The 27,319-nt window shown below is 34.7% G+C and overlaps 2 protein-coding genes across 2 annotated transcripts in view; one reads left to right on the forward strand and one right to left on the reverse strand.

Moving 5' to 3' along the window:
• Window positions 1–2,861: 2,861 nt before the first annotated feature.
• TCTN3 (tectonic family member 3) lies at window positions 2,862–15,202 on the reverse strand. The gene is made up of 14 exons (XM_070945708.1): window positions 14,989–15,202; window positions 14,702–14,828; window positions 13,794–13,915; window positions 12,475–12,605; window positions 11,965–12,073; window positions 11,206–11,324; window positions 9,395–9,430; window positions 8,943–9,017; window positions 8,703–8,828; window positions 6,882–6,977; window positions 5,516–5,613; window positions 4,995–5,160; window positions 4,495–4,620; window positions 2,862–3,092 (listed from the first exon to the last, which is right to left on the reverse strand). The coding sequence occupies exons 1-14, from the start codon at window positions 15,200–15,202 to the stop codon at window positions 2,862–2,864; spliced, it is 1,776 nt and encodes a 591-aa protein (XP_070801809.1).
• A 1,105-nt stretch (window positions 15,203–16,307) lies between these two features.
• The window catches only part of ENTPD1 (ectonucleoside triphosphate diphosphohydrolase 1), a 54,130-nt gene continuing 43,118 nt past the window's right edge, over window positions 16,308–27,319 (forward strand). Inside the window, exon 1 of the mRNA XM_070945224.1 lies at window positions 16,308–16,443. Within this exon, the coding sequence (XP_070801325.1) occupies window positions 16,308–16,443 (136 nt within the window). The remainder of the gene's footprint in view (window positions 16,444–27,319) is intronic.

The following is a 27,319-nucleotide window of genomic DNA, read 5'->3' on the forward strand; positions in this document are numbered from 1 at the left end:
TGCATAGAGAGAATCTGGAACCAGGTAAGAAAGAAAAACGGGCCTCCCCCCCGCCAGCCCCTCCGGAGGCAGGAAACAGCCTGTTTCCCTACTTCTGGTGGGCCCAGAAAGCCCGAAAATCAGCTGGCCGGCACGCACATGTGCACCAGAGCTCAGCTGGCATGCCCACTGATATGGCTACGTGTGCCACCTGTGGCACGCGTGCCATAGGTTCGCCATCATGGATATAGTTCATACATCCTGAAATAAGGTATCTCCTATTTTATAACCTTTCTAATGGTGCTACACAGTGGTATTTTATTTATTTTGATTCCTTGATGGAAGCTCATAGCAACTTACCTTTACAGACATATATAATCCAAAACAGTTAAATCTTTATAAACTTTATAAAGATTTATAATGAAGTAACATTCTATACTTTTGATCAATTCTTTGACTTAAGAAAAGACCGCATATGAAAAAAGAATTGAAATAAACTAAGTTTGATTACGCAGATAGATGTCAATATCTTTGCAACAATATGGAACCTTTCACCCAAGCATCCCAAAAGTTTGGGTTTGAGATTATATATGGACTATGCACTTTATTTATAATATGCTCAATGAAGTTTCATGAAAGAAATATTTGGTGCATACATGTTTCAGAGAAACTGCCTTAGTGTCTTAACCATTTCGAAAAGCAGCCTATTTATACAAACTTCTATTGCACTTTGAATAATATGCTAAACCCATGAATTACACCATGGATTATAAATCACAATGAGTCACTAAGCCAAAGCAAGCATAGCACACAGAGCTGAGAATTAGAACATCATTTAAATGTAATGTGATTTCTTTGGGCTTGTTGTGAAAAGGCAAACATATTTGAACACAGTTGCTGAGAACAAGTATTCCAGCAATACTTACAACCCTGTGTATTTTGAAAACAGAGAAGCCAGGCTTTTGGCCAAGCACTGTCTTATTGCACTCCAACTGGAAAGTCATAAATTGTTAACTCTCCTATTTGGACTCTAAAACTAGTTTTTCATACAATGTCCTTATTTTAGAGTTGACAAGGTAGAAGGTCACTGTATTTGTCTGCTATATATCTCGAAAAGATTCTGAAATGTTAGCTGGAAGTTTGAAAAGCATCCTCTTTCTAGCTGATCATCATGGCTACATTATGAACTTTTTCAAGTAAAAAAGCTGAATAATATGTATATGAGAATACATAAGATACAAAAAAAAAAGATTAAATCCAACTTTAATTCAACATATTTTTGTACTTGCAACATGAACTTCTTTTGCCCTAAAACCCTAAAATCTTTTCCAATTCATATCTTCTTTTCATCAAAATAGGTTTGATGTGGGGAGGTAATTCAATATCTAGTCTCCTATATATGCATGTTTTGATAAAACTAGTTACAGTTTAAAATGCTTGTTATTTTATTCATTCCTCTTGTGAAATTAGTTTAAGCCTAATTTTTTTATTATCTTAAAAGATCTATAGATCCACAGGCATCCATTACTATTCTGAAATACTGAATACCTAAAGCTAAGTAAATCAAATGTAGGGGTGCATTCTGATTTAGTCCCTGATAATATCCCTTGTTTCTCAAGGAATTCATTCATTCATTCATTCATTCATTCATTCATTCATTCATTCATGTGGATTTAACATAAAAGTAATTTGGTAGCAAAACGATTTAAAGACCTCTGTGGTTTAAAATATTAAAGAGCGGCTAGCATTATTGTGTATGGCTGCAAAATGCTAAGAATCATTCATAAGAATTCAATTAGTTCAATTGCTTGAGGAAAGTGAAATTCAAAGTATAATTACTGAAAGAAAGCATGCTAGAATTTTTAACATTATATGAAACTACAATGATCAATGATATAATGTCACATCCGCTGTGTACCACCATTGCAAAGCATATATTTGCAAATATAACTTTATACAACATAGTAATTGATAATTAAAACATTAAAACATGAGAGTGGAAAACACTCATTACAACACTTGTGTGTGTTATGTTATTTTAATGAAATAATATTCATTAAATCTTTTCAATTTAAAGAGTGATTCTGATATTAAGGCACCTATATAGATTTATATTATAGCTTTTCATGTTTCAGGCTCCCTCTTTTAGGAAAGACTGGAGCATTCTATGAATGAAGAACTAGTATTCTAAACAGTCACAGCAACAACAGCATAAACATTGTTTAATTAAAAGATTAGCTGTTAAATAAATATTTGTATTAATTACTGGATTGTAATTTAGCAAATATCTCAATCATATTCCCAATAGGAAAAAACATATACTAAAAATTACAGGATTCTTCATACTTTTGATGTAGTTCATCTTGAAAAAAGATACTAAGAGTCCATGATTAAGGAATTTTTTTGTCACTTGTAATCTAAAGATGCCTGGTTCAACACTAACACGCCTTTAGGCAGAAGAAAGGCAAGGAGTTGCACAGAAGACAGAAATTCAGAGGTTTCAGAACACAAAAAGAACCCCTGCGAGTATCGCTTTGGACCCCCACTTTTACATCCCACAGGCTGATAGCAAGCCTGTCACACGCAGCCCATCCATAAATAGAAACAGCATCACTTATGGAACAATTGCTGTCAGGGGCTAAACATTAAATGTTATGCATAGCATACATTATGGACTATTGATTTACAAGATGTCCACATAACCTTCTATGCAACCTTGAGACTGGCTGAGATGCATCTCAATGATCTGACACATAGATGTTGCAGAGCCTCCCTTCTTTAGGAATTTAGGAAGAGAATTAGCCATTCTCTTAAATGCTCTATCACTCATTGTGCAACCATTTTTGATTCCATGTTACATGAAATGCTATTCTTTTTCTGTATTAGAAGCTCACAAATATTCCATAAAACATTAATGACATCAGCAAAGTGCCCAATAAGTTGCATGAACTATTCACAGCTTCATTCAATGCCATTTTAAAAGGGAAGAAGAAATCAAATGGAAGTTTCCTATAAACGTCAGGTTGACCATGAGGTGACTCTGGCCATTTGGTAACATCTGTGAAGGTAACTGTACTTGTCAAAGGCAACATGTTCATATATATACCGAGAGACTGAAAGAAAACAGAGTATATACCATTATTTAGCTATTACCATATACCCAGTGTTTTGAGGAAAGAATGTAGGAAAAAGGATAGGAACAAAATGTAGGACAAAACCCTTTCATTTCTTACTGAACTAATTATAATTTAACACTACTGTTTATTCCTTTCAGCTTAAATGGAATAGAACATTTAAGAGAAGATCTGTGGCATTTGTTGAGGGATTTGGATATAAAAAGAAGCTGTGTGTCATGAATATTCTTCCTGTTTCCTAGACAGGATATTTTATAACAAAGGAATTGGTACAGAAAATGATAATCCTTTCTAGATTTATCATTACTTTCTTCATCACATAAGTAAAAATAAATACAGAAAGGAAGTCCACAGAACCTAGGGATCATTTAGATTCTAGATTTTCTGACTTTCGAGGACTTTATATCTCCAGGGACCTTTGGATTGCTTTTCTCATAAGTCACTAAGTAGCAACAGAAAGCTCTGTGCTACGTAAGACTTTTAAAGAACTATAACATTCTGCCAAAAGAACAGATTCACTTTCACCCTATTGAACCAGAGCTATTTAGGCATAGCTCTGGTTCAGCCAGAGCTGAAGAGAACTGGCTATTACATTTTATTTTAAAGAAAGAACACTATGATAATAATGACAGAGGCTGTAATATTTACGATAAATATTAAATAAAACTGTGCTTTCAAATCATTCCGGCAACTGCCTTGTCCAGGCAGTTGCCAGAATGATTTGATGGCATGCTTTTATTTTAATATTTATTGTACAAACTAGAATCTCTGTCATTATTATCATAATATTCTTTCCTTAATATAAAATGTAATGGGCACTTCAGGCCCTTGGCTCTTTTAGTCTTCCATATATAACCTGTAGTAAGTCATGAATTCATACATACGCATGCTTTTTATCTCCTTTGATGAAATAAAGCATCCTTTAGTTTTAAAACTAGAATTCCCTTTTATGTCTGAATTCAGATAATCTGATTAGTATAAATGCTAATTTATGAACAAATCAAGACAATCACTTAATTTAACTAGAACTTAATGTGATATTTTTTTCCTGGTTTTGATTTAAGAAGGAATTCTGGTTAATTCAAATTCAAGAGTGAAATTTTTTGGTTACATATTCCAGCACATAAAGCCACAAGCCCAAATCTCCTTATGCTTTGTGCACGAAGCTCTGAACTAGATTTGGCATTAGCTCAAAACTACCCAATAAAATCAGAAAATAACCTTAAGATACTGAGTTCATACATGTTAAGCTATACTGCAATTTGTTTCATTTGCCTAACATAATATGTGAATTCAGGATATTTTTACTTATTCAGCAAACTGAGATTAAACAAATCATGGTTTAGCATGACTTTCGAATTCAGCATTCTGTGAAACTGACCTTCAGAGGTCTGCAGAGGTAATAATACCGTGCACCCAACACTTGAGCTTGTGGATTAGATAAGAGGCCCACATTTGCCCATATCACCTGAATCTCTAGGGAAACAGGAATCATACAATGCCCATCCTAGAAAAAAAAAAGATACCAAAATTTAGGTAACAGAAGCCCTAACACTTCCTGTTGATAATCATAAGTAAGGTAAGAATTACTGCAACATTTACATTCAAGTACAAAACATAATTCACAGTACTACAAAGGGATACAGAATGTTCTGTCATCTCCATCTCTCCATTCGTGGAAAGAACAAACAATGTACAGCAGGCACATTGGGTCCAGTGAAAAAGAAGTTCTTTCTGAATACAAAGCTGTAAATGTACAGTAACTGTAACAAATTATGTCTAGTTTGATATAGCTAAAAAAATAAGGGTCTGTTTTGGTACTTGTGACAAAACGTATATTAGGAAACTATAGATGGAGTTGGATGTTCTTTCTCACATTACCTGCAATTTACACCTCTGAGTAAAAACTTTGGTCCATTGCTCTGGATGGCCTGGATCAGCATTGCCAATTATGGCCAAATGCCCTGTGCTGAGTTCTCCTTCGAAGGCTTGGTAAAATGGCTCCTGCAGGTCATTACAACTTCTTTCCTCAGGTTTGAAGGGTATACTGCAAAAGACCAAGCCGCCATGTGTCACAAATATGAAACACAGAAAAAGATAAACAGAACAAAAATTACTCCTATTAATGCAGTCAGAAAGAACTATATGGGAAAACTAGATAAGTTATAAAGGAAGGACAACACAAAGATCCAGCCCTTTTAGAACTGGAATTTCAGAAAGTAATTATCTGGAAATATTTGTGGAGATATTTATACACGAATCCTTCAATGTTCAATGAACATGTAGTATATGATGGAGACAACATTTAGCAAAATTCTTCACTTTATGTGCCAAAACAGATACAGTACATCTGAAACCTGAATTAGAAGAGAAAAAATGTAAATGGCTATATAAAATGTTACCTGAACTGGCAGCCTGTTTTTACGTTTTCCCCAAATTGTACTGTAAATCTCTCAGCTGCTGAGCACTGGCCATTACCTTGGTTCTGTAAAATGGTTACCTGAGGAAAGGGAGTGTTATAAAACTAAACGAGAATATAGTGGAGTCACTAAAACAAATTACAGACTGATACTGGTACCAGATACAACATTTATCTATTATTTGTAAAACCATGACATGAACAAATTTTTAATAGTAAAACAGGCTGCTTAAGTTTTAAAAACAAACTCAGTGCCTTGCTGGGTAAGGTCAACCAGTAAAATTCTTCCTTGTGAAGATTTCATTATTCTTTTGGCAAACCCTCATTTTAAAAAGTTTTACAGTAATAAGGTAATCAGGAATTCCTCTACGTTGTACTTGCTGCATAAATATAACAAAGAAATAGGAAAGTTTGGCAGCCCACCAGCATTTGGAGGTCACAGTACGACCAACTATTATATTCACAAAGTTGTTTTTTGTCATTAAAACTCCTGACTGGTACTGCAATAATGTATTTTCCTATGAAGGTACTATGCATATTTTGCATGTATTTTTATTTTAACTGAAATGTCAAATTTATTGCTAATTGATCTATCAGTGTATGATTTCCTGCATTTCTGTACCCATAATTATAAAACTTCCAATTGAGGATATTCCAAGTAAATCCCAGTTCTAAACATTTATACCACTATAAATTCAGGTTTTTAAACTGTTACAATCTGTTGACTTCCTGTAATGAATAACTTGAATACACCTCTGGAAAACTGTATCTATACAGATATGCTATATCAAATATACATTTCGTATACTCTCATAAAATTAAGAATAGGCACATCCTACTTTCCTACTTCTCTCTTGACTTTATAATAGAGAGAGACAATTTCTTGTTATGGGTTAAAAGGTTTTTGAAAATTGTGGAATAGATATCAAAGAATAAAAAAACAAAGACATAGAACCCCCCACCACTACCCCGGAAAGAAAAGGAATGGAAAGAAAAAGAAAAAAGTATGGAATTGCCATTATCTAAAACTAAAAAAAGTATTGGAATTACTGAATCAAAAATCTAGTACAGGTGACTGCTGGTTTCACATAATAAAGAAATGACAAGCAAGTAGTTAATACTATACTCTTACTAGTGGTTGTGGGTAAAAGTGCAATATAGTTTCTTAACTTGGTTCCAGGCGGTGTTATTTGCATACAATTATATGTTAATTTCAAGAACTATAGGAATAGAAAACTTCTCTGTATTAAGTTATTGGATAATAAAAGCTTTCCAATGGACAATCGTCTAAAGCTTATACCCACACATCAATTGACAAACGTAACTTAATATAGAGCAAGAAAGCATACATGTTGCTGGATCCCATTATATAAAGCTCTTAGTGGTGCTCCTGTGATATAGCCAGGATTTCCACTTCTTCGTTTGGTCAAAGAAGATCTTCTGCTCTGTTAAGAAACAGAAAAATGGCAGGGAAGGGGTAGGGAGAGAATGTTACATTTAGAATACCAAAGAAAGTGATCTAACCTTTCTCGGGTCAGGGCCATGCACGCCCACATTTCTGTTATCTGGTACTCCTTTAAAAATGCCCAGCAGGTGGCAGTGTCCGATTGACCTTCTTAGTGCTTAGGATACTAATATAGAATCCTGTACCAGGAAAATAGCATAGACTGGAAAATTGAGAAATGTCTTGGAAAAAATGCAATACCAAACTACTCTCCTACTGGCAAGAAAACTGCCTGTAGCGGTGTCTGTAAAGATCCTATTTGTAAAGAAGACTTTTTTTAAAGTAAAAGACTGAAATACCACACAAAAGTGGATTGCAAGGCAACACAGAAATTATCAGAGAGGTTAATCACCCAAGAATGAAACAATACATCTTATAATATCAATTGAACATCCATGGATGAAAGACATCCACATGGAAATGACTGAGAATTGGGAAAAAGCAAATAAAAATAATCAATTATGTTTATCCAAGTTGTCAATATTGAGAAGAAAATAAGGATTTGTACAGAAATGTTTAAGACAGTCCATACTTTTGGATTTCTAGAAGTCATATATTTTAGGTATATCTGAGTTTCAAACCCACCAAATATTTTTTCAGGCTTTTTTAATGTTTACCTGCTATTCAATTGATACACTATATTTAAAGTATTTGTCCAACTTTTCTTCTTAAAAAAAAAACCCAAAGTGCTTTAATATGATAGAATTATTAAAAGGTATTTTAATGGGTCATTTCAAAGCTATCTAGGCTAGAGATATAGACACTAAAATATATTACAATACTTGAAACAAAATCATAAATCGGTACAACAATGAAAACATATGAAAAGCATACAGATAGGAAACAAATTCCTTTAAATGACATGTGCTTGTTGAGTTCTTAGTGCTTTCTGAGCTTGTTTGTTTCCTTGCAGCTATTTTGTCACCCAGACTAGGTAAATCTCTTTGGTGGTAGAAGGGAGTGGGGTTTGCTCTCTGTATATCTACAGCAACTCGCTCTGTCAGTGCTGGTAGGGAATATTTTTCTTCTTCATAGTTTCTTGATTAGGCTGTTTTTTACTGCTTGTTTACCTGGATTTAATTTCTGCTTATCTGGGTATTTGATTACTGGTGAGGAAGTGTTCTGGTCCATTGAAATGTTTGTTGCAAAAACTCACATGTATTTAAGCAACATGTGGATTACCATTTTTTTCCTGGTAATAGTCAGCCAGATAATAATGTTTCCAAAACAATGGATACTTCCCCCCTTCAATTTCAGCAAACATATTTAAAACTGCCTGCTATTCTATTACAAAATAGCATCCTTTTCTAGCTGTCATATTAGTCTGCATTATAGTGCTATAGCCCAATGTCATATTTTTTTAAAAAAATCTTATTTAAGAAGTCTGAAACTTTGGTGGGACAGAAAAGAAGCTATACTTCTTCACCATCCTTGCAACAATTTTCCACAATGCAGATCTTTCTGCAATTGCGTAAAGCCATGAAATTGATATGGAACCATGTCTACAAGCTTGCTTGGTGCTAAGGCTCATTTATCTTATTTATACAGAGTCAAAGCTGTCAAGATGCACAACAAACACTAATCCAGAAACTCTTGCCACTGAGTTAAGTACAGTAGAAAGTTTAGTTGTATACTTTGGACCCAATCTAAAGATATAAGTACTGACCCCAAAATGCAGAGAAAAATGCTGTTGTAATGTGACTCCTGGATTCCCTGATATATTGGTCAATTTGAACTGAATATAAACCTTTTGGATTCCGTGGATCCCATTAAACTCCATCTCATAATTCACCTAGAAGTACATCAAACAGATCAGTAAAAAACAAGATATGCTCATGAATAAGCTTTAGCTTATTTTGCCCCTTTTCTATTATAGAAAAAAGCAATTGCTGATGTAGCTAAATACCTCAGAAACAACATTGTGGCATGTATTACCATTCAGCACAGGAGCTGCAGGCTCCGAATGTGGGATAATGTGGACCTGGCAATGACAAAACATATACTCAATTTTTTAAAAAATTCACCTCACATGATTCAATCACAACTATTTAAATCAAAAAATTTTATAATTTCTAAAATTACTAAATTTCTAAAATGTTAAGATTTCTAAAATTACTCCAAATAATTTTACATAAGAACTCCCTTGTTTGCTTACCTTCTGAACTACTGAACCCTCTGATCCCAATCATCAAGTCATGGCTAACATAATCCAGTATCATTCCAAATCTAATTTCTTAAATATAGATAGAACCCCGCTTCCTTTCCCAGTCCATATTAGTCCAAATAATTCCATGTTATTTCAAGATGGGATTTTCTTAAATTAGAAATGGAAAGATGGAAATAGTTAATATAATTTACCTCGAAGAGGTGAAAATCGCTAAAATTGACTGGGACCTGAAAAAGAAAACAAAACCCAAACCATGGATGCCTCATTTTGCCATAAATCCATACAGTTCATAATTGTGAAGTCTTAATCTTCTTTACAGCCTAATTTTCTGCATAATTTCTCTCATTGTCTCAGTAGGAATGGAGGATTGCTTAGGAATACAGGTAGTCCTTGACTTATGACCACAATTGAGCCCAAAATTTCCCCTGCTAAGCAAGACAGTTTTTAAGTGAATCACTGCAGCTGTTAACCGAATCATGTGATTCTTAAATGAATCTGGCTTCCCCTGTGTCAGAAACTCACAAATGGCAATCACACGACTCTGGGATACTGCCACCATCATAAATACATGCCAGTTGCCAAGCATTCAAATTCTGATCATGTGAGCATGGGGATGCTGCAAAGGTCATAAGTGTGAAAAACGATCATAAGTCAGTGCTGTTATAACTTTGAAGGATTAATAAACAAATTATTGTAAGTCAGGGACTACCTGTAGCCAAATTTTTCTACAAGGGTATAGATCTAACAATATTCTGGTTCCCGGAACTTGCCACAAGTGATCTTTGAGGATCAGGTTATTCTGTAAATAAGTCATGCACAAACCATTAATTCTAATCAGAAGTTTCACTACAGGAACTGTTGGACTTCTACTTGCTTCAGTGCATAGAATTATTAATATCCATGTTTAGGAAGTAACAAGATGAAATTTATTTTGAGGGTAATAACATTTAGTTTATTAAAACCTAACAACTACAAGAAAGTGAAATATAGTTTTTATCGTTAAAATAACTATAAGTAAATTTTGATCCTACATACTAGTATCTAAGTTTTATGTCTCCTATTTATATACGTATAATTTTACCCACTAAAAACACAACTGTGGAGAAAGGGCTTAGACTGATGTGACATTCTTGATTTTAGGCCTATGTGTCTCCATTTTCTACTTTATTTGTATTTAAGTATCTTTTCTCTGGTCTGATCACATAAATAAAATAATAAAACAACTTTCAAAGTTTTAACCATAAACCTACTTCAAGGAGTCTGCCCATAATGTTTCCATAGATCACCTGCCTTGACAGATATCTCCCTAGACGCGCCTGATTTTAACAAAGGAAATAATTATCTTTAAAAAAGTCCCATGTCTAAATCAGAACTCTTCCCTTAATTGTTATCACAGAACTTCACAGGTGCTGTTGATAATACAAACATTTGTTGCAACTAATTATATTATCTCTTTTTCTAGAATGCTAGCATTTCATATTAGTTGATATAATTGTCTTTTACAATAATATCATATACAATACATTTCTATAGGACTTGAACTCCTGACAGTAACAGGCCAATAGATAATATATTTCCCAAAATTTCTAATTTTCTACGGAAGAAAGTAGTGACTAAATTTACCTCCTTCTCCTCCTCCTCCTCTTTCTTTGACACTTAAAAATTATACAGGTTTACTTTTACTAATAAATATGCATAAGAGTTCACTGAAATTCTGCAGACAATAATCTTAAATGAATAAATAAAACAATAACAATGATAACCATTTGGACACCCTTGGCATTGACAAATTCATCAATCAATTACAAGCAAAAGGCAGTTTTACTTAGAACAACCTACATCCTGCAATGACATCCACATTTGCCTATCCCAGGTCTTTGGGAAGAAGTCAAGAGGCCAGCAAAAATGATAAATCCAGTCTAAACATCTGGCTGACTGTGCAACAAACCATAATAAACAAAATAGCAAATTAATAGGCTTCATGGTAGGTCAGATTTTACACCTGCAATACACTGAAGTTGCGATAATATGAAGCTGCATCCAATGCAGGGTCAGAGGTACAACTGCTCATCAGGTCAGTAAAGATCCTAATACAGCTGGTAGTTTTACTTTCCAGGAAACCTAAGAAATGAACATACTGTAAGAGGTAAAGAAAGGCAGGAAATTCTTAAGAATTCAAAAATGCAGTTAATATTTTTAATATATATATACTATATATATATATGTTCATTCTCTCTCTCTCTCTTATTTTTGATATCAATTATGCAATGTTAAAAACACTACAGCATATAGTGGCTTCTTGAAAAAATAGTTAGTCCTCACTTAACAATGTTTAATGACAGTAATTGAGACTGGCAACACTGTTACTAAGTGACAGTGTCATAAAGTACCATGTCATATGACTATGCCAACTTACACTGGCAGATGTGGCAGTTTTGGTGTGCTATCATTAAGCAGATAGCTGCAGTTGTTAAGCATGATGTCATATGATTGCCTCCTGCTGGCTTCCCGTCTGATTGTGCTTGTCAGAAGCTGGCAATAAGGTCACAAATGGTAATCACATGACAGCAGACTGCGGCAATTGTAATAATTGCAAGCTGGATGCTAAGAGAACCAGTTGTTAAATCTTGTTCAGTGTTGTTATAACTTTGAACAATAGCTAAATGAATAGTTATTAATCAAGAGCTACCTGTAATCAGTTACCAAATCCAATAAACATTGTGACTTGGTGCTAGAACTTTACTAAAAACTCAATGCTCACCAGCAGGATTCTCATCAGTGCAAATCTGACTAGTTCCAATGCCTACAGGTTGCTTAAGCACACTTAATGTAGATGAGGCAGCATAATAAATCTGAATTGGATCCCCTACCTGAAATGGAAAAAGAAGAGGTAAAAAAGACTAATTCCTAGAACAGCCCATACAGAAAAAGAACTTAAGCATTAACTTGATTTTTTTAAGCCAACATTTTTCATCTATTTCACATGATTATTAAATAATCTTACACTGCAAGCTACTACCATGTTTCCCTGAAAATAAGACCCTGTCTTATATCTTTTGAACCCTAAAATAAGCACTTGGCCTTATTGCCATGCGCTCAAAAGCCTTGTTGGGCTTATTATCAGGGGATGTCTTATTTTGGGGAAAACAGGGTAGGCAAGTCTTACCTTGTTGAGATAAGGCTAAAATTACAAAAATCATAATCTGGTCTGCTTCACATTTTCTCACTACTAAAAATATCTTGGGGAAAAAATATTGAAGAACCAACTCACTTGATAAAAGGCAGATGAAGAAGACCAAACTTGTTCTGGACGGATGAATGATGGCCTTCCATATTGTGCTAAAAGTACTGGGAAATTTACTTTTGTCACCATCTGTGGCACTTGTAAATAGTTCAACGTGGCTAAAAATAAAATATGGGTAGGAGAAGCACAACAGTAACATCACAGTGTTAAAAGGGCATCCCATATTGCAAATGTAATAAATGTTATTCCCTCTCTATATCTTTTTTTAATCTGGGCTATAAAACCTAATACTTTTTGAAAGTTCTTTCATATTTTTGTCAGAGGTATATATATATGTTTTCTGTCACCTTAGTTGTCCATCTCACTAGTTTAGACCAGAAGCATTTGTGCATCTGTGCAAAAATGGAATAATGGAAGATATTTGGCGAATAAGGTATAAAGAGGTTGTGTTTTTCAAATCAAAGATCACTTGCCCTTTAACAGAAACACAAAACTACACAGTAACAAAATTAGAGTCTTGTAACAGACAAATTGGCTTTATTTATTGATACATCAACATTGATTTGATGTACAAATTTTCCTAGGTGAGTTATTAATGAAATAGATATTGGAAAAACTATTCCAGAGAAAAGCAAGTGTATTATACTATATACTACTTATAAAGGTAGTCCTTGACTGACTTAATGACCATTTGAAGTTACAACAGCACTGAAAAAATGACTTATGACTATTTTTCACACTTATGACCACTGAAGAATCCCCATGGTCACGTGATTTACATTCGGATGCTTGACAACTGACTCATATTTATGACAGTTGCAATGTCCTGGGGTCATGTGACCTTTTGTAATCTTCTGACATGCAAAGTCAATGGGAAACCAGATTCATTTAACAAATGTGGCAAGAAAAGTTGTAAAATGGGGCAAAACTCACATAACAAATTTTTCTCTTAGCAATATAAATTTTGGGCTTAATTCTGGTTGTAAGTTGAGGACTACCTATACTATAATACAACACTATTCATAGTTAAATTAAGATGTTCTTCTAATACTGTGGGTTTATTTTTATGAAAGAAGATAGAATTCTAAGAGTTAGACATCATTTTACTATCAGAAAAATAGAGAGAAAAGGAAAGTGTTTAGAAAAATTGATACCATAATGACAAATGAAAAATGCACCTGTTTCACAAGGTTTGAAAATGAAACTACATAAACAAAATCCATTATATTGTCCTTTAATCTTCAGAAAATAAGCATTATGGTTTGTATTTCTATTCCTAAAAATAGATTCAGAGAATAGCTGCAATCAAAGAGTATAATTTGTTGTAGACAAAAAGCCAAACTTACAATCATTTAACTGTACACAGAAAAGTAATATACATCCATCAGGACTTGGAAGGATTTCAGTATGGAAGGGAGTGTTATTTCGGAAAATCAGGGACTTTTCCAAACACACCCGACTCACAGCTCTAAGGAACAATACAAATACAGAAATCTATCTTAAAGAACATTGTTTACACAAACTCAGATTAACAATATATATCAAACAATGGCTTTCAAAACATAGAGCTAAATTCAAGTTACTTGGCTTTTGGTACACAATAAAACTTAACATTAAAAGCAATTAAAAAGCTGCACCTCCATTCCAAAATTGTGCTTTTTTTACGATTCCAATTTATTTTCTAGATTCAATTATTTATTTCAAGTACTGCCCAATTCTGAGCAGCTGGCAATTAAATACACAATAGACCACTACAGAACAAAATGGCATCCAGTCATTCTGTACAATAACACACCTAATCAAATCCTCCATTCATATTAACCCTAGGCCTGGAAAAACAGCCAGTCCTTAAAACTTTACAGAATGCCAACAGAATGGAAGTCACATGGATTTCAGGGGGATTTCATTTCAGGAGGCAGATGCTGCAACATAAAAAAGGCACACTTCTTGGGTCCCAAAGGATAGTACTGTTTAATCAAAGGAATCCAGAGGATGTAACTCTGCTGGCACATTTTGGCCATGGGAGACAGGAGGTATCTCAAATAACCTAGTCCTGTGCCATGTACAGCTTTATAGGTGATGACCAGCACCTTGAATTGCCCCAAGAAGCACCGGTGCAGCTCACAAAGCAGAGGTGCCCCACGGATATACTGAGGCATGCCCCATCACTTTCCATGCCATTGCCTTCTAGATCAGTTGAAGCTTCCAGTCTTGGTAGGATGTCTAGAAACCTAAATAAAATCTCCACATTTACCTGGTACTGCCTGGAAGGCAGAAAGAGAAGGGACACCCAGGGGCACCAAGGTTGCATTCTGAACCACAGTGTGAATCACAACAGCAATTGATGTCGCAGAAGCCTGGATGCAGGTCACAGGGGCAGCCTGAGAAAACATTGGTGGGAGACAGAAGCAGCATGAGCAAAGATTTTAAAAACAATGCAAAAATATCAAAACAAAAAAAATCGATAAGGGGGATAATTCGTTTCAAAGGAAAGAGAGGCACATGCCTTTGGGACATAGCCCAGACTTCCTCCCAACTCACCAGCACTTTCTTCTGTCTGCATGCCTGGAGTTCTGCTTGGGGAGGTCCCGCTTGGGGAGGTCCCGGGGAGGGACGTTTCGCTGGGGGCCGTCCCAGTGGGGGACGTTTCATCCGTGGAGTTTTCCGCTTTTAGAGTGACGTTGTCAGTCTCGGTCTTCGACCACAACTCCGACAGCAAGAGCAGCAATGGAAACAGGAGCCGCCACACTGCCATAACAAAGGCATTTCTGCGTTGCTTAGAGACTGAGTCGCAAAGATATGACGTTAGCCCAGAAGGCGACATAACGTCACCTTTAACGTGCTTTCATAAAACCTATAGAACTAGAAAATGATAGAGTCGATAATAGAGATGGAAAAAGATCCTTGTGTTTTTGACGCCGCGCAGGTTTTATGGAAGTTGTGATTGGATAGCGTAACAGGTATCCTGAAAAAAACACAATTGTAACAAAGACACTGTCGTAATACAGTCCTGTAAAGAAACGGCAGGTCAGAGATGGGATGGAGTTCGGTTTGTATTTTGAGCAGTAAAGCCTGAAATGAGTCTTTTAAAATCCTTTTTACCTATTTTATCATCTTTTATCTATCCTTAAAAGAGCTTCTCGTTTGATTGCCTCTCTTTCCAATACGGGTTTTGGTTTTTTTTTTTTGCTTACAGGATAATTGAAAATTCTGAAATGCAACATACCTGCATGCAGTAATGAGAGAATTAATAGCTTTAAATCTGAGCCCAATCAATAACTTTAATTATTTCAGTTTAATTATTGCAATTGTTATTTTTAGGTTATGATTTATACTATCTGAAATACAAACTGATCTCTGCCCCATCTCTGACCAGCAGTTTTTATAGAGCACTATTTTACACTGCTGTCATAGAAATATTCTGTCAACTTTAACCAGCCCGTGATGTAAGCTGAATGAATATTGGAAGAGAAACACAAAATATTTACAAATGCTTCTCACCCATAAGGCGAGGGAATTGAAATTAGACTGGTTGTACCTTTTCTGAACAGCCAATTTTATTAAAAGGCATAAGCTGTAATGAGCTGCAGCTCACTTCATCTGAGAACTATGTTTGTAGCATTTATTATGCTTTATTATCCCTCCAACTGTGCTTGACTCTGAAGATACTGGGATACAGTCAAGAAATGTTCAGGTAATAATATGGCACTGATTTTTCACTGCCTTCCAGAATGTTTCTTTGACTCCCCAGTCTATCCTACAGCCTTGTGTTTCCTGCTGCTCTTGAATGGAAATTCAAGTACCAGGCAGACCCAGCCCTGCTTAACTTTCAAGACCAGCTACATTTACCAGATATCTGAATGGAGAAAGGAGGACGGACAATTCGAAAGAAGGACAGCTGGAGAGAAAAGGAGGACACACAAACTGTTTTAACTTTCTTGGCAGCTGCAACAAAAATTACAGCAAATACTGCAAAAAATGTACTTAGGCCTACAGGTATGTGAAATTACTTTTTCCATAATCAGAAAGACTGATTTTTCGATGGCAATATTTTTCCAACAAAATTTTATTTTCAAGGATACATATGTTAGCAATAACATTGAATTGATGATGACATGCTTTTCAAATTTTACCATAGAAACATGCAATCTACAGACTACAGAGATCATAGATTTGAAGTGGTTGGATTGAAGCCAATTGCTAGAATTAGGAAAAAGATCATTAACATAAATCTAGTTTGTCAAGTCTGTTGATGGATGAGGAAAAGAAAGAAGCAGGCAAATTTCAAGATCACAATATATGAAATTGCGAATCGTTACTGTTGTAAAAACAACCCAAAATTTTAAAAAAAATATTCAGAAAGCTGGGATATATTTGATTTTAAGGCTGTGCCTACTGGGCAGAGGACATGAGGAGCCCTGAAAACTTATTTATTTCACCTAGCCGGGCTGGCTTGATCCCACTGTTTTTGGTTAAATTTAATTGATTTTAATTGGGTTGTTTATATTGCGGCCAAAATATTTAATTATTTTTAAACTGTTTTTAAATTTTGTATGTTCTGTTTTATTCTGGCTATTCACCGCCCTGAGTCCTACTGGAAAAGGGCGGTATACAAATTCAAACAAACAAACAAACAAACAAACAAACAAATAAATAAATAAAAGGACTTACTATCCCTTTGCCAGACATCTAATAAAACTAAACCCAGGCAAATGTTGATCAGGTGCACAAAAATAGTCTTCTCTGTACCATAGAATTTGTTTCTACAAAAGAGGGGATGATTCTAAGCTATTACTTCATTTCAGAAATGTTTGTATGCCAGAAAATAGTTATGGTAAACAATGGAATATTATTGTGCTATGTGCTATAGATTGGTATATAGTGTGATTGATTTTAATATTTTTTGGTTCCTATCCAATTTTATGATAATTAAGTGATGCTTAATTAAGGTATTAAAAGGATTTTATATCACTAGCAATCAGAGCTGTTATACAATTCTCCATCTCTCCTTAAATGAAGATCATTGTACTTCATTCCGAGCTTTTTGGCACAATTTATAACTTTTAATTTCTTACATTTTTATAGAGAAAATGTGTTAAAGGTAAAAGAATGGGAGAGCTGCCATGATTATGCACATTAAAAGTTATCCATCTCAAAGCATTCTTTGTCTAAAATATAAAGAAGTGAAAGGAAAACAAGTGGATGTTACAAATGGAGGACATAGGTGTCTCACAAAATTTTGTGAATAACATAAGAACAATAGTCTCAAATGGAAGCATTTTCTATCTTCTAGACACAGGCCACAGAAATATAGAGTTGAATGGGACTTTTGTGATTTTGTAATCCACCCTGCTGCCCAGAGCAAGAATCACGACAACTGATTCCAACTTTTATTTAAAACCACCAATGCTGGAGCAACCACAGCTTCTAAACACAACCTGTCCCACTACTTAATAGCTCACACTATAAAGAGGAAATTCCTCTTTATAAAGTTAGGATATCTCACAGTAAAACTCTACCCATTGGTTCTTCTTCTTCCTTCAGGGACTATGAAAAATAAATCTATACTCTCTTCCCTGTGATAACCTTTCAAGTATGGGAAGACTGCTATCATGTTTTCTTTTAGTTTTCTTTAAGCTAAATATATCAGTTCCTTTAAGTATTCTACATAGAATTTAGTCTTCAGGCCCATTAGTATCTTTGTTGTTCTTCTATATACTCTTTCCAGTTCCTCAACATCCTTCTTGTATTGTGGCAACCAAAACTAGACACAGTATCCCAGATGCAAAGTGACCAATGCAGCATAGAGTAGAACTATAAATTCTCATAATCTTGATGTTATATTTCTGTTGATGTAAGTCTCCCTAAAGTAGTGAATTGACTTTTGACTGAATATGCATAAAATTGGCTACAGGCAGGGGAGGAAGAAAAATAATATTTGGGTTTGGAGGGATGGATATTAGGTAAATATAAATTTACAAAATGTAACTAGGCAGTTACATTTCTTAGAGGAATAAAGGCCAGGCTATATCAAAGAAGGAGCTTATGAGACTCATAAGTAGTAAAAAAGCAGTACAAAAAGGCAAACAAGTTTTAAATTATACAGTATATGGGAAAATATAGAATGAAGAGTTTGAATAACAAAGGATGGTTTCCAAAATAACATAGTTTCCATGGGAACTGGATAAGGCAATGACAATGTATTGGAAAAAAAATCCAGGATACGTGAGAAAAGTGCTGAAGTTTCATGGGCCAAACTTTGATGCACTAGTCAAGTTTTGCCTGAAAGTTTAAATAAGTAGATCTTGGGAGCCATCACATATAACAACTATTTCATGTTGGCATCTTGCCTTTATTTTTCTGATACTCAAACTAACCTACCAATAGTTACCTAGGTTTTGAATTAGGAGGTGTGCTGGGGCGCGTTTTAGAAACTGAATTCTATATGTATTTTTGCTACATGTTTGAGTCTCTAGATAAAAAGAACAAGTAAATCTGGAAATAACCTTTGGAAATTGTAGGGAGGACATGTCAGGAAAAATACAATAATTCAAGAATAATGCTTTTTATTCTTGAAATTCATTTAATAAAGAAATGTTTTCATCCAACCCACTTGCTCCTGTTCAAACCTCTGAAAAGCATGAAAGAACATAGCATGAAAACTACTGAAACAATTAAGAAATATGAAGTTACAACATTCAAGAGTCACATGAGTTTACTTCTCCATTTTAAGAGCTCCTGCTACACATTTAAAAATAGTGCTACAAGAAACTAGAATCGGGCTATCTTGGGGAAGTGTATGATAAATGTTATATTCAGAGCAGCTATGTTTTCTCAGGAATGCTCAGCAATAAAAATTGACCATAAAAATTCAAATCTTGAACATATTAATTCTTCTGGATGAAAAAAATCATACCAGTCCTTGATTGAAGCAAAGCTATACAAGTCATGCCTAATCATACAGAAACTATCCTCTTTGAATTCAATAGTCTCATACCCAAGGAAAGAGAGAAGCACATATATGCTTTGATCCCAAACTTCTTGTATATAGGGAGTTCCTTCTTCTCTGATTCTTATTTGTTAGTATCTGTTCCTTGTTTTATAGAACTAAATCCTTCTGTACAAAGTAAGCAGTGTTAACCCAAATTCTTGTATTTTGGCTCATTCACATAGTTCCATCAATATACATTGGCCCCAACCTTCAGAAGAACAAAATATAGTACTAGAAAGCTAATGAAATGGTATACCTGTGTACCATTTTAAAAAAAATGAGTAACTGCCCAGCAGAAAAGAAAGGAGGGGAAAGTAACTAGAAGTGGCCAAACAAACTAACAAATCTAACAAGCCTGAGATTCAAACCAAGGATGTTCTGTAGGTAAGGCAAGTATTAGATCTTTTATGCTAATAAGGAAGACCTGCCATAATAGAATATATAGCATGTATTTTTCAGAACAAGTAGAGAAAATATGGTGCAGCAGCAAATAGCCTGTTGAATGGCAGGGGCTTACCTAGAAGAAAGAAAAGTATAGTAGACAAACCAGAAAGCAGAACTTGAGCCAATGAAGTATAAATACAGTACTCGGAAACAGAGCAGGAAAATGCACCATGAGGTCCCATGTAAGGTTGGTGGGGGTGACCACAAGGGGATATCTTGTATTGTTTAAGGTGTGTGTGTATGTATTTATATACTGTACATACATATCTATCAAACAACAAAATGTTTCTGTAAGCAAATGCAAAATAATAAAGCATGGACATTTTATTTCCTCTGTAATTCTGAACATAGGAATTAGTATCACAAAGGAGATAGTTGAGGTATCACTGTCCTCTGTCTGCAAGGAGGTGATATAAATGATTAGAAAGGGTTTTTAAAATTTATTTTACTACAGATTTAAAGAATACATACAAAGTTTAAAAAATCCAAATGACACATTTTTGTGACAGAAATAGCAAATTTGTGGGGAATGTTCCTATTAATTACAATTATTTTCATATAATATTAATTCAATGTGAATGAAATTAAAGCCACTGAATTTAGTACTGGTCTCAGTTCCACTTCTTTGTCATGGCCCCACATAAATTTTAGAATGTAGCCTTAGCATACTATTGTACTTAAAGAGAAAATATGGCCTTTGTGCCCCCCTCTTCCCCCGTTTTACCAAAATTACATACATTCTACTGAAGACGCCGAGGCAGCAGTTGTTACGTGATGCCAACTTTGCTTATGGAATTTTGTCATGGTCAGCCTTTTGTGCTCTAGCTGGAACAGGAAACAACATCTTTTAAGTTATGCTACTCCAGGGAAAGAAACCTGAAGGACAATTTACTAAGTTTTTCTTTCCTGTTTCCGGGTTTCGTTCTTTATCCAGAGATAAATTGTATTGTGATCTTATCACAATTCTTTTTTATATTTATATTTTAAGGTATCCTTTATAAATTGTATGTAAAGTTTAATAATTCCATTTTGGACTGGTATAGAATAAAAAAAATGGATTGTGATCAGATTTTTTTCAAAATTTGAAGAGAACTTTTCAAATTTTGGTTTCAATAGAAAGTGAATATATTTTGCACAAAGTCAGCTGTGGTAGTATGTCCCAAGTAAGGCAGTTTCTGCCTTGAAATTTAATTGTTGTCCTAACTATGTAAAAAAATCACTCATTTTATGAAAGAATTTTGTGGAGGAAGGAGCCTCACTAAATGCTGAAATTCTTTTAACACTCTTAGGTTAGAATGGCTAGTGTTTTCATCTATTTAGGTTGCAGCAATTTTTAGAGAATTTTGAGATTTAATAATACATGTTTTAATTGCAACAAAGCTGGATTACTGTAAAATGCTTCACGGGCTTGCACTTGAAAATGGTTGGAAACTTCATTTTATGCAATAGCAGGAATATTCACTGGGATCTTAGTATACTAATTAGATTATGTAACACCAGTAGATTATCAGCTATGTAATTATCTATTTCTGGAGCAATTTCAGGAGTTGTTCGTGTCCTTTAAAATCTAATATAGTTTGAGCATGAAATTTGGAAAGCCTGTACTATATGAATTATTTAAACGGTTCATTTTTCATTTTCAAATTTTAGACTATTAGGAGATTAATAGTCTACAGTTTTGGCCCTTTCATCCTGAAGAGGAACTAGTATTTTATAAAATAATATGTAAAGTTGTAGTACAATCAATTTCATTTAATTTGTTGGAAAATGCTATCTACACTAGGCTTTTAATTATAAAAGCTATTTTTATATTTTTAGTCTGGTCCCTGGATAATTAATTTGCAATGCTAGGAGATTTTAATTGTGATCTGATATTGAAATAATATTTAACAATGTTGTCTCCTAGAATTTTATGGATTTTCTCACATAGTCCAGCAAACTGTGTATCCTAAACAAGGGTAGAAATGTGCTTCCTTCATAAATTATTCAAATCAATTGGGAAGAACTGTTCAGGGTCTCATTATGGATATCATGAATTTACAAGTTTAGATTCACATTTGAATCATATAGATACCATTGATTCATCTGAGATATATTTTACATAATTACAATGTATAAAGCTCTTTTATGCTCTGTAACATAAACACATTCATAAAAACAGTGGGCATTTCCATGTTCAACATTTTTTCTGGACTAGTTTCCTTTGAAATAACATCACTGGATTTCTCATAATTTGTCTTCATATGCAGTGAGAGAAAGAGGGAGAAAAAGAGAGAGTGAGAGGATAGCAGAAGCCATGCTTATAAATAAATGTTCTAATAGAAGTTTTATGGATTTCCAAGGAGTACAAACTACATCCCAAAGATGCTTCCTCATCTTAAGCTATCTACCTTTATGTTTCTCCCGTATGGGTATTTTCTCAAATAAATGAAGTTTTACTTAAATAAATAAATAACCAAGCTGTATGGAATTCCAGGAAGATGGTGCTGTTCTACCCCCAGTCCTATAATGAGTATTTTCAAATGCTGCTTAGAGTAAAATATATAAGAAAATGTGATATTCTTGTGATCTGCTCTATGGACACAAGATAAGTTCTGTATTTTTTGTTTAAAGTATACTTTTTTTCTTTAAGTTTGGTAACTTCCCCAAAGCTTTGCTTCAAGGAAGAACATATGGTGACTTCCCCTGCAAATTGAAACCACTCTAATGCAGCTACTGTTTATAGAAAGAGATAGCACCACAGAGCCAAACAGAAACAAAAAGGAACTAAAAACTACACACTCATAATCTAGAAAATTATTGTTCCCTCTCCCTCAGGGAATGCTGCATATTTGAAGAAAAAAAACACATATTTATTCAGGATTCAGTGGATTTCTGGTTAAGGAAAATGCTTAAATCATGAATTAAATCATATTGCTTTTCTTGATACAAGAAAACTTCTCTCCTGTAATTTCTCTCAAGAGTTACAGGATAGGATTCATTTGCTCTGATTCTACCTGTAATTGGCAAAGTGCTAAAATGTGTCTAAAAAGAAAAATGTGCATTATCCTATAAACAGATAGAGAGTATTATCTAAGAAAGTTAACAGAAAAATTATTGGACTAAGTTTCTGGAATCCTGTGGTAAAGAGCTGCACATTTTTGTTTCCTCACAGCTCTTTGAAGAACTGCAAAATAGAGTTTTCTCATGATTCCTCACCACTGAAAAAAATTTGATTCATGGCAGTAGTATGCTAGGCTAACATCTTAAGTCTGTTGCACAATAGTATTCATAACGGAAAACACAAGTCTTACCACCTCTAGGAAGTTTAAAAATATAAAAGTGGAACATGTAGCAAATTATCATAAATGAGAACAGACTGACGTAAAAGGAAACACTCAGATATTACCATATTAACAGAAATAAATTTACCATCGCCATCATGCTCAGCACTACCATTCAGTAATTATAATAAATGTGCTGTATATTCAGGAATACTTCTGTTGGAGATCTACTCTCAAATGCTGAAGTGTCTCAAGTGGATTCCAAGAGGTGACATATTTAGTAATCTAAACATAGTTGGTTTTTCAATTACCTCAATATAGCTAAATAAAAGTTTTGCAATTCTATAGCAAAATCTACTTTTTAGAACAGTAACTGGCAATTTGTAATCTTACAGATCTTGCTGAACTACAAGTACAAGCACCTCTTATCATGCTGGCTGGAATTCCTGGAAACTTGTAAGTTCGCTTTGAGCTAAGAAAGGAATATACATCAGTATCAGATTAACAGATTGACAGAGTTGGAAGGGATCTTATAGGTCATCTAGTCCAACCCCCAGCTCAAGCAGGAAACCCTACACAGTGGGAGGGATGTACCCAGTTGATCTTTCAAGCAGGATAAAATGTCAGCCATGCTATCATTATGGTGTAATATTCTTGCCAAGTGTCATTTCAACAAATACTGTACATTTAAAAAGCACATGTGATTTTTGTGCTAATGGGTGGAAGATAATTATATTAGTCTTTTCTGTTTGGAGATAAAAATCATGCTAGATGGGACATCGCACTTATAAGCTATGTTTTGTTTATTTTACAGTGTTTATAACCCACCCTAATCCTAACAAAAGCTGGGGAGGTACAATAAGGTCAAGTGCATGAAAAGTCTGAACATGACAATTATAATGGGTAACACATACACCTCTATAAAATAGCATGAGATAAATGAGCAACTTGTGTAATGAATCTTATGGAGAAAATGTCCCCACCACATGGCTGACAACTATAAATACTTCATATTTATGTTATTTATAAAAATATCATTTAATATCATACTTCTATATTAAAGTATGAAATGAAAATGTTCTAAACATAATTGTGTTCCCCAGTTGGCAATAAATACATGATTAGGAAAAAATATTACAGTTTTCTGAGTGGAAAGTATCTTAAGCTGGTAAGGCAGTAAGCAAAGAGCCTCAAAGTGGTCAAGACCATTAAGTAATGAAGGTGCCCTCCCAATTCCAATTTGGGGAAAAAGCAAAAGTCCATTGCAACAAAAAATTAGTCATCCTAGGATTTAAACCCTGGGAATTGACATAGACATAATAGTTGGATTCCCGAATTTATAGTTAATATTCTGTGTTGATATGACATTCACAGTAAAGGCTGTATTTAGTTATGCTGAAGATTCGCTGTTAGTTGGTTACTGAAGCATCTTTATTTTGGTTTGAGGATGCCCTAGCAGGTCTTCCCTGAGCACATTGTCTATATGTCCCTGCTTGTATCTCAAGATTCACTAAAGGTAAAGCAATCCAAAGACAGACTTAAGTGGTCCCCTATTTAAGTGATGTTTTTCATCTTATTGCAGCTTAAATCATTCCGTGAAGTCAAAGTGGGTCTTGTTGATGTGTGTAGAGGATCATTGATATCTCCTATTACTTTTGTTACTGTGATCCTGGGAGGCCTCTTTCTTCCAGTTCTTTAACACTCTGCCCAAAAGCACTATTGATGTTGCTTAGTTTGGGTAATGAAACACCTGCAAGAAAACAACCAAGCTCAGAGAGCATCAAGGAACCCTCATTTCAACCCTGAGCTACAAATATTCTCCTTTATTGGTACTGTATCCAGGGTTGATTCTTATTTTGCCTGTGCAGGAAATCTGACTATGATGTCATTTTCCATTAGACAACATATATACGTAGTTGATTGGTTGACCCTGGCTCTTCATTACCAAGAAGCAATGAGGTACTTACTATCCATTACAATTCTGTTCAGCCAGGATCCATGGATCCATGTTTAAATTCTCCTGTTATTACATAGCTCCAGATATGGAGTTCTAGATACAACCAATATTGTCCTAAGCTATATCAGCTCATGCAGATATTGTACCATTTGTGTTAATTTTGCATGAATGGCTGCAACTACTTCAGTTTGGAGCGTCAACCAATTGACCAGTTGACAACTTAGAGGAAAAAGCAAGCAAAGCTGATTCAACATATCCCCACCCTATTCTATCAGCATTTATTTGGAAGAGGAGGTTGTCACTGTACATATGGTTCACATAATGCTCTTTTCAGGAGGAATCCCTGGCTTATTGGTGCTGTATATATTTCTAAAATAACTTTGTTAAGAAATAATTTTAAAAGATAAACAGAGACTGTACACCAAAGATGGGGATATTCAGCCATTCAGAACTCTGAATAAATTATTCTACTTACAGAAATAAAACCAGGACAGAGAGTAAGAAATTGAATATCAAGTCTCAGTTTATCTAAAAATATGTATATCAGAGGTTTGCAGTATGATGACCAAGAAGATCAATTTGTCTGCAGACATCACATTTGATGCCTGCCAAAACCTCTATCCAAATAATGATACTGTTATTATTTAAAAAATAGAAAGTTGATTATGCAAAGCTAATTCCATACTTACACCCACAGATTCCATAGCCCTGTATTATTCTTCTGTTAAGCTTCTCATACAGAGGAAAGAGAAGATATTTCTTTAAATAAAAGTACATTGTGTATATAAAATAAATGTGCTAAGGATGTAGTTCTGGTCAGCTTCTTAGGAAGAAGCTGCCTCTGGAGGGGATATATATATATATATAATTTCATTTATTTTTAATCAAGGGTGTATTCAAGCTATAATAATGTACCAATTTAATAAAATGGAAACAAAACCACATATCTATGGAGGGAAAGTCTAATCCCAAAACCATGGGGCTGCAGGAAAGGACAGCTTTTGTCTAGCATTTATAATCACCAAAGGTAGCAGGAACGAGGGGCACAGAAATGTTCTACTGTAAATAGTTCTTCTATTTGGATCCAATAACTTGTATGTCAGGCAACTTCAAAAGAATGTAAGTAATTGTGTACATAACAATGGCACTAGTTCCCTCTGAAATATGACCGTACAATAAGATATACACATCTGACTTCTGAAAGTTGGAAGGATAAAAAGGTAATGCATATACTTGAATAAAGGGCCATCAAATACCCAAGATGAAACTTATAAGAATTGCACTGCAAGAGATGCAGACTTCCACTGGTGGTGCAGACAATCTGACCTGTTCTCCTTCTGAGTCATCAAATAACCCCTCCCACGGCCTTGGACCGTTAAATAACCCTGCTGCATGTGCCCCTCTCAGAGGCAGCAGAAGCTGATCAAAGAAGCGGGAGAAGGAAGAATAGCAGGCGTGAGCAAAGGGGATGGAAGAGCCAAGGGGTAAGAGAAAAAAGATAAATTGCTCTGAATAAGCAGCAAAAGCAGACTCCCCCTCCCGCTTTCTTTCAACCCAGAGGAAGAACTGGGGAGGGGAGGGAGCGAGAAACTCTTGGAGGAATTTGTGGCCGCTGAAAACAGCTGTAATGTCAGCCTCGATACAGACAAAAGTTGAAGAACTCATGAATATTCATGTGAAATGTGTATAGTCTTTCAGTTTTGCCATTCAAGAGGGAACTGAGTTCATTCTACCGGCTTCCCACTGTATTTCCAACCTCACTAACTAGAAGGAAAGTGCTTGTTGAATGAGGACTTTTATGTTTGTTGATTCTGAGATGATGGGTTTGCTGTTAAGGAGACTTATTATAGTCAGTGGAACAAGCATGGATACCTGCTTTAAGTTTGGATCACATGTAAAGGGTACAGTGAAAGTATATGTATGTGTTTAAATGTGTATGTGTGACATCTATCGAAATTGTGAAAACTATTCTGCTTAAAAATCCTTGTTAATGATCTTTGGAGCATGTAAGATGACTGCAAAGAAATGTTTGTCATGCCATGTTGTTATCTTGGATTGAGCATGTTGTAATGGACATATATATGAATATGGGCTGAAAAGAGGAAGAGGGGGCAGTACAGTTCTATTTGGGTTCTGGTTTCTTTCATTCAAGTTTAAACCTGCAATTTTCTGTATATTGGCTGCCTTTGATTTTTGCATTATGTTTTACTTTTAATA

The sequence above is a fragment of the Pituophis catenifer genome, unplaced genomic scaffold, assembly GCF_029215685.1.
Source record: "Pituophis catenifer annectens isolate HBS135680 unplaced genomic scaffold, rPitCat1.0.hap2 SCAF_6, whole genome shotgun sequence".
In the NCBI taxonomy this organism is placed as follows: Eukaryota; Metazoa; Chordata; class Lepidosauria; order Squamata; family Colubridae; genus Pituophis; species Pituophis catenifer.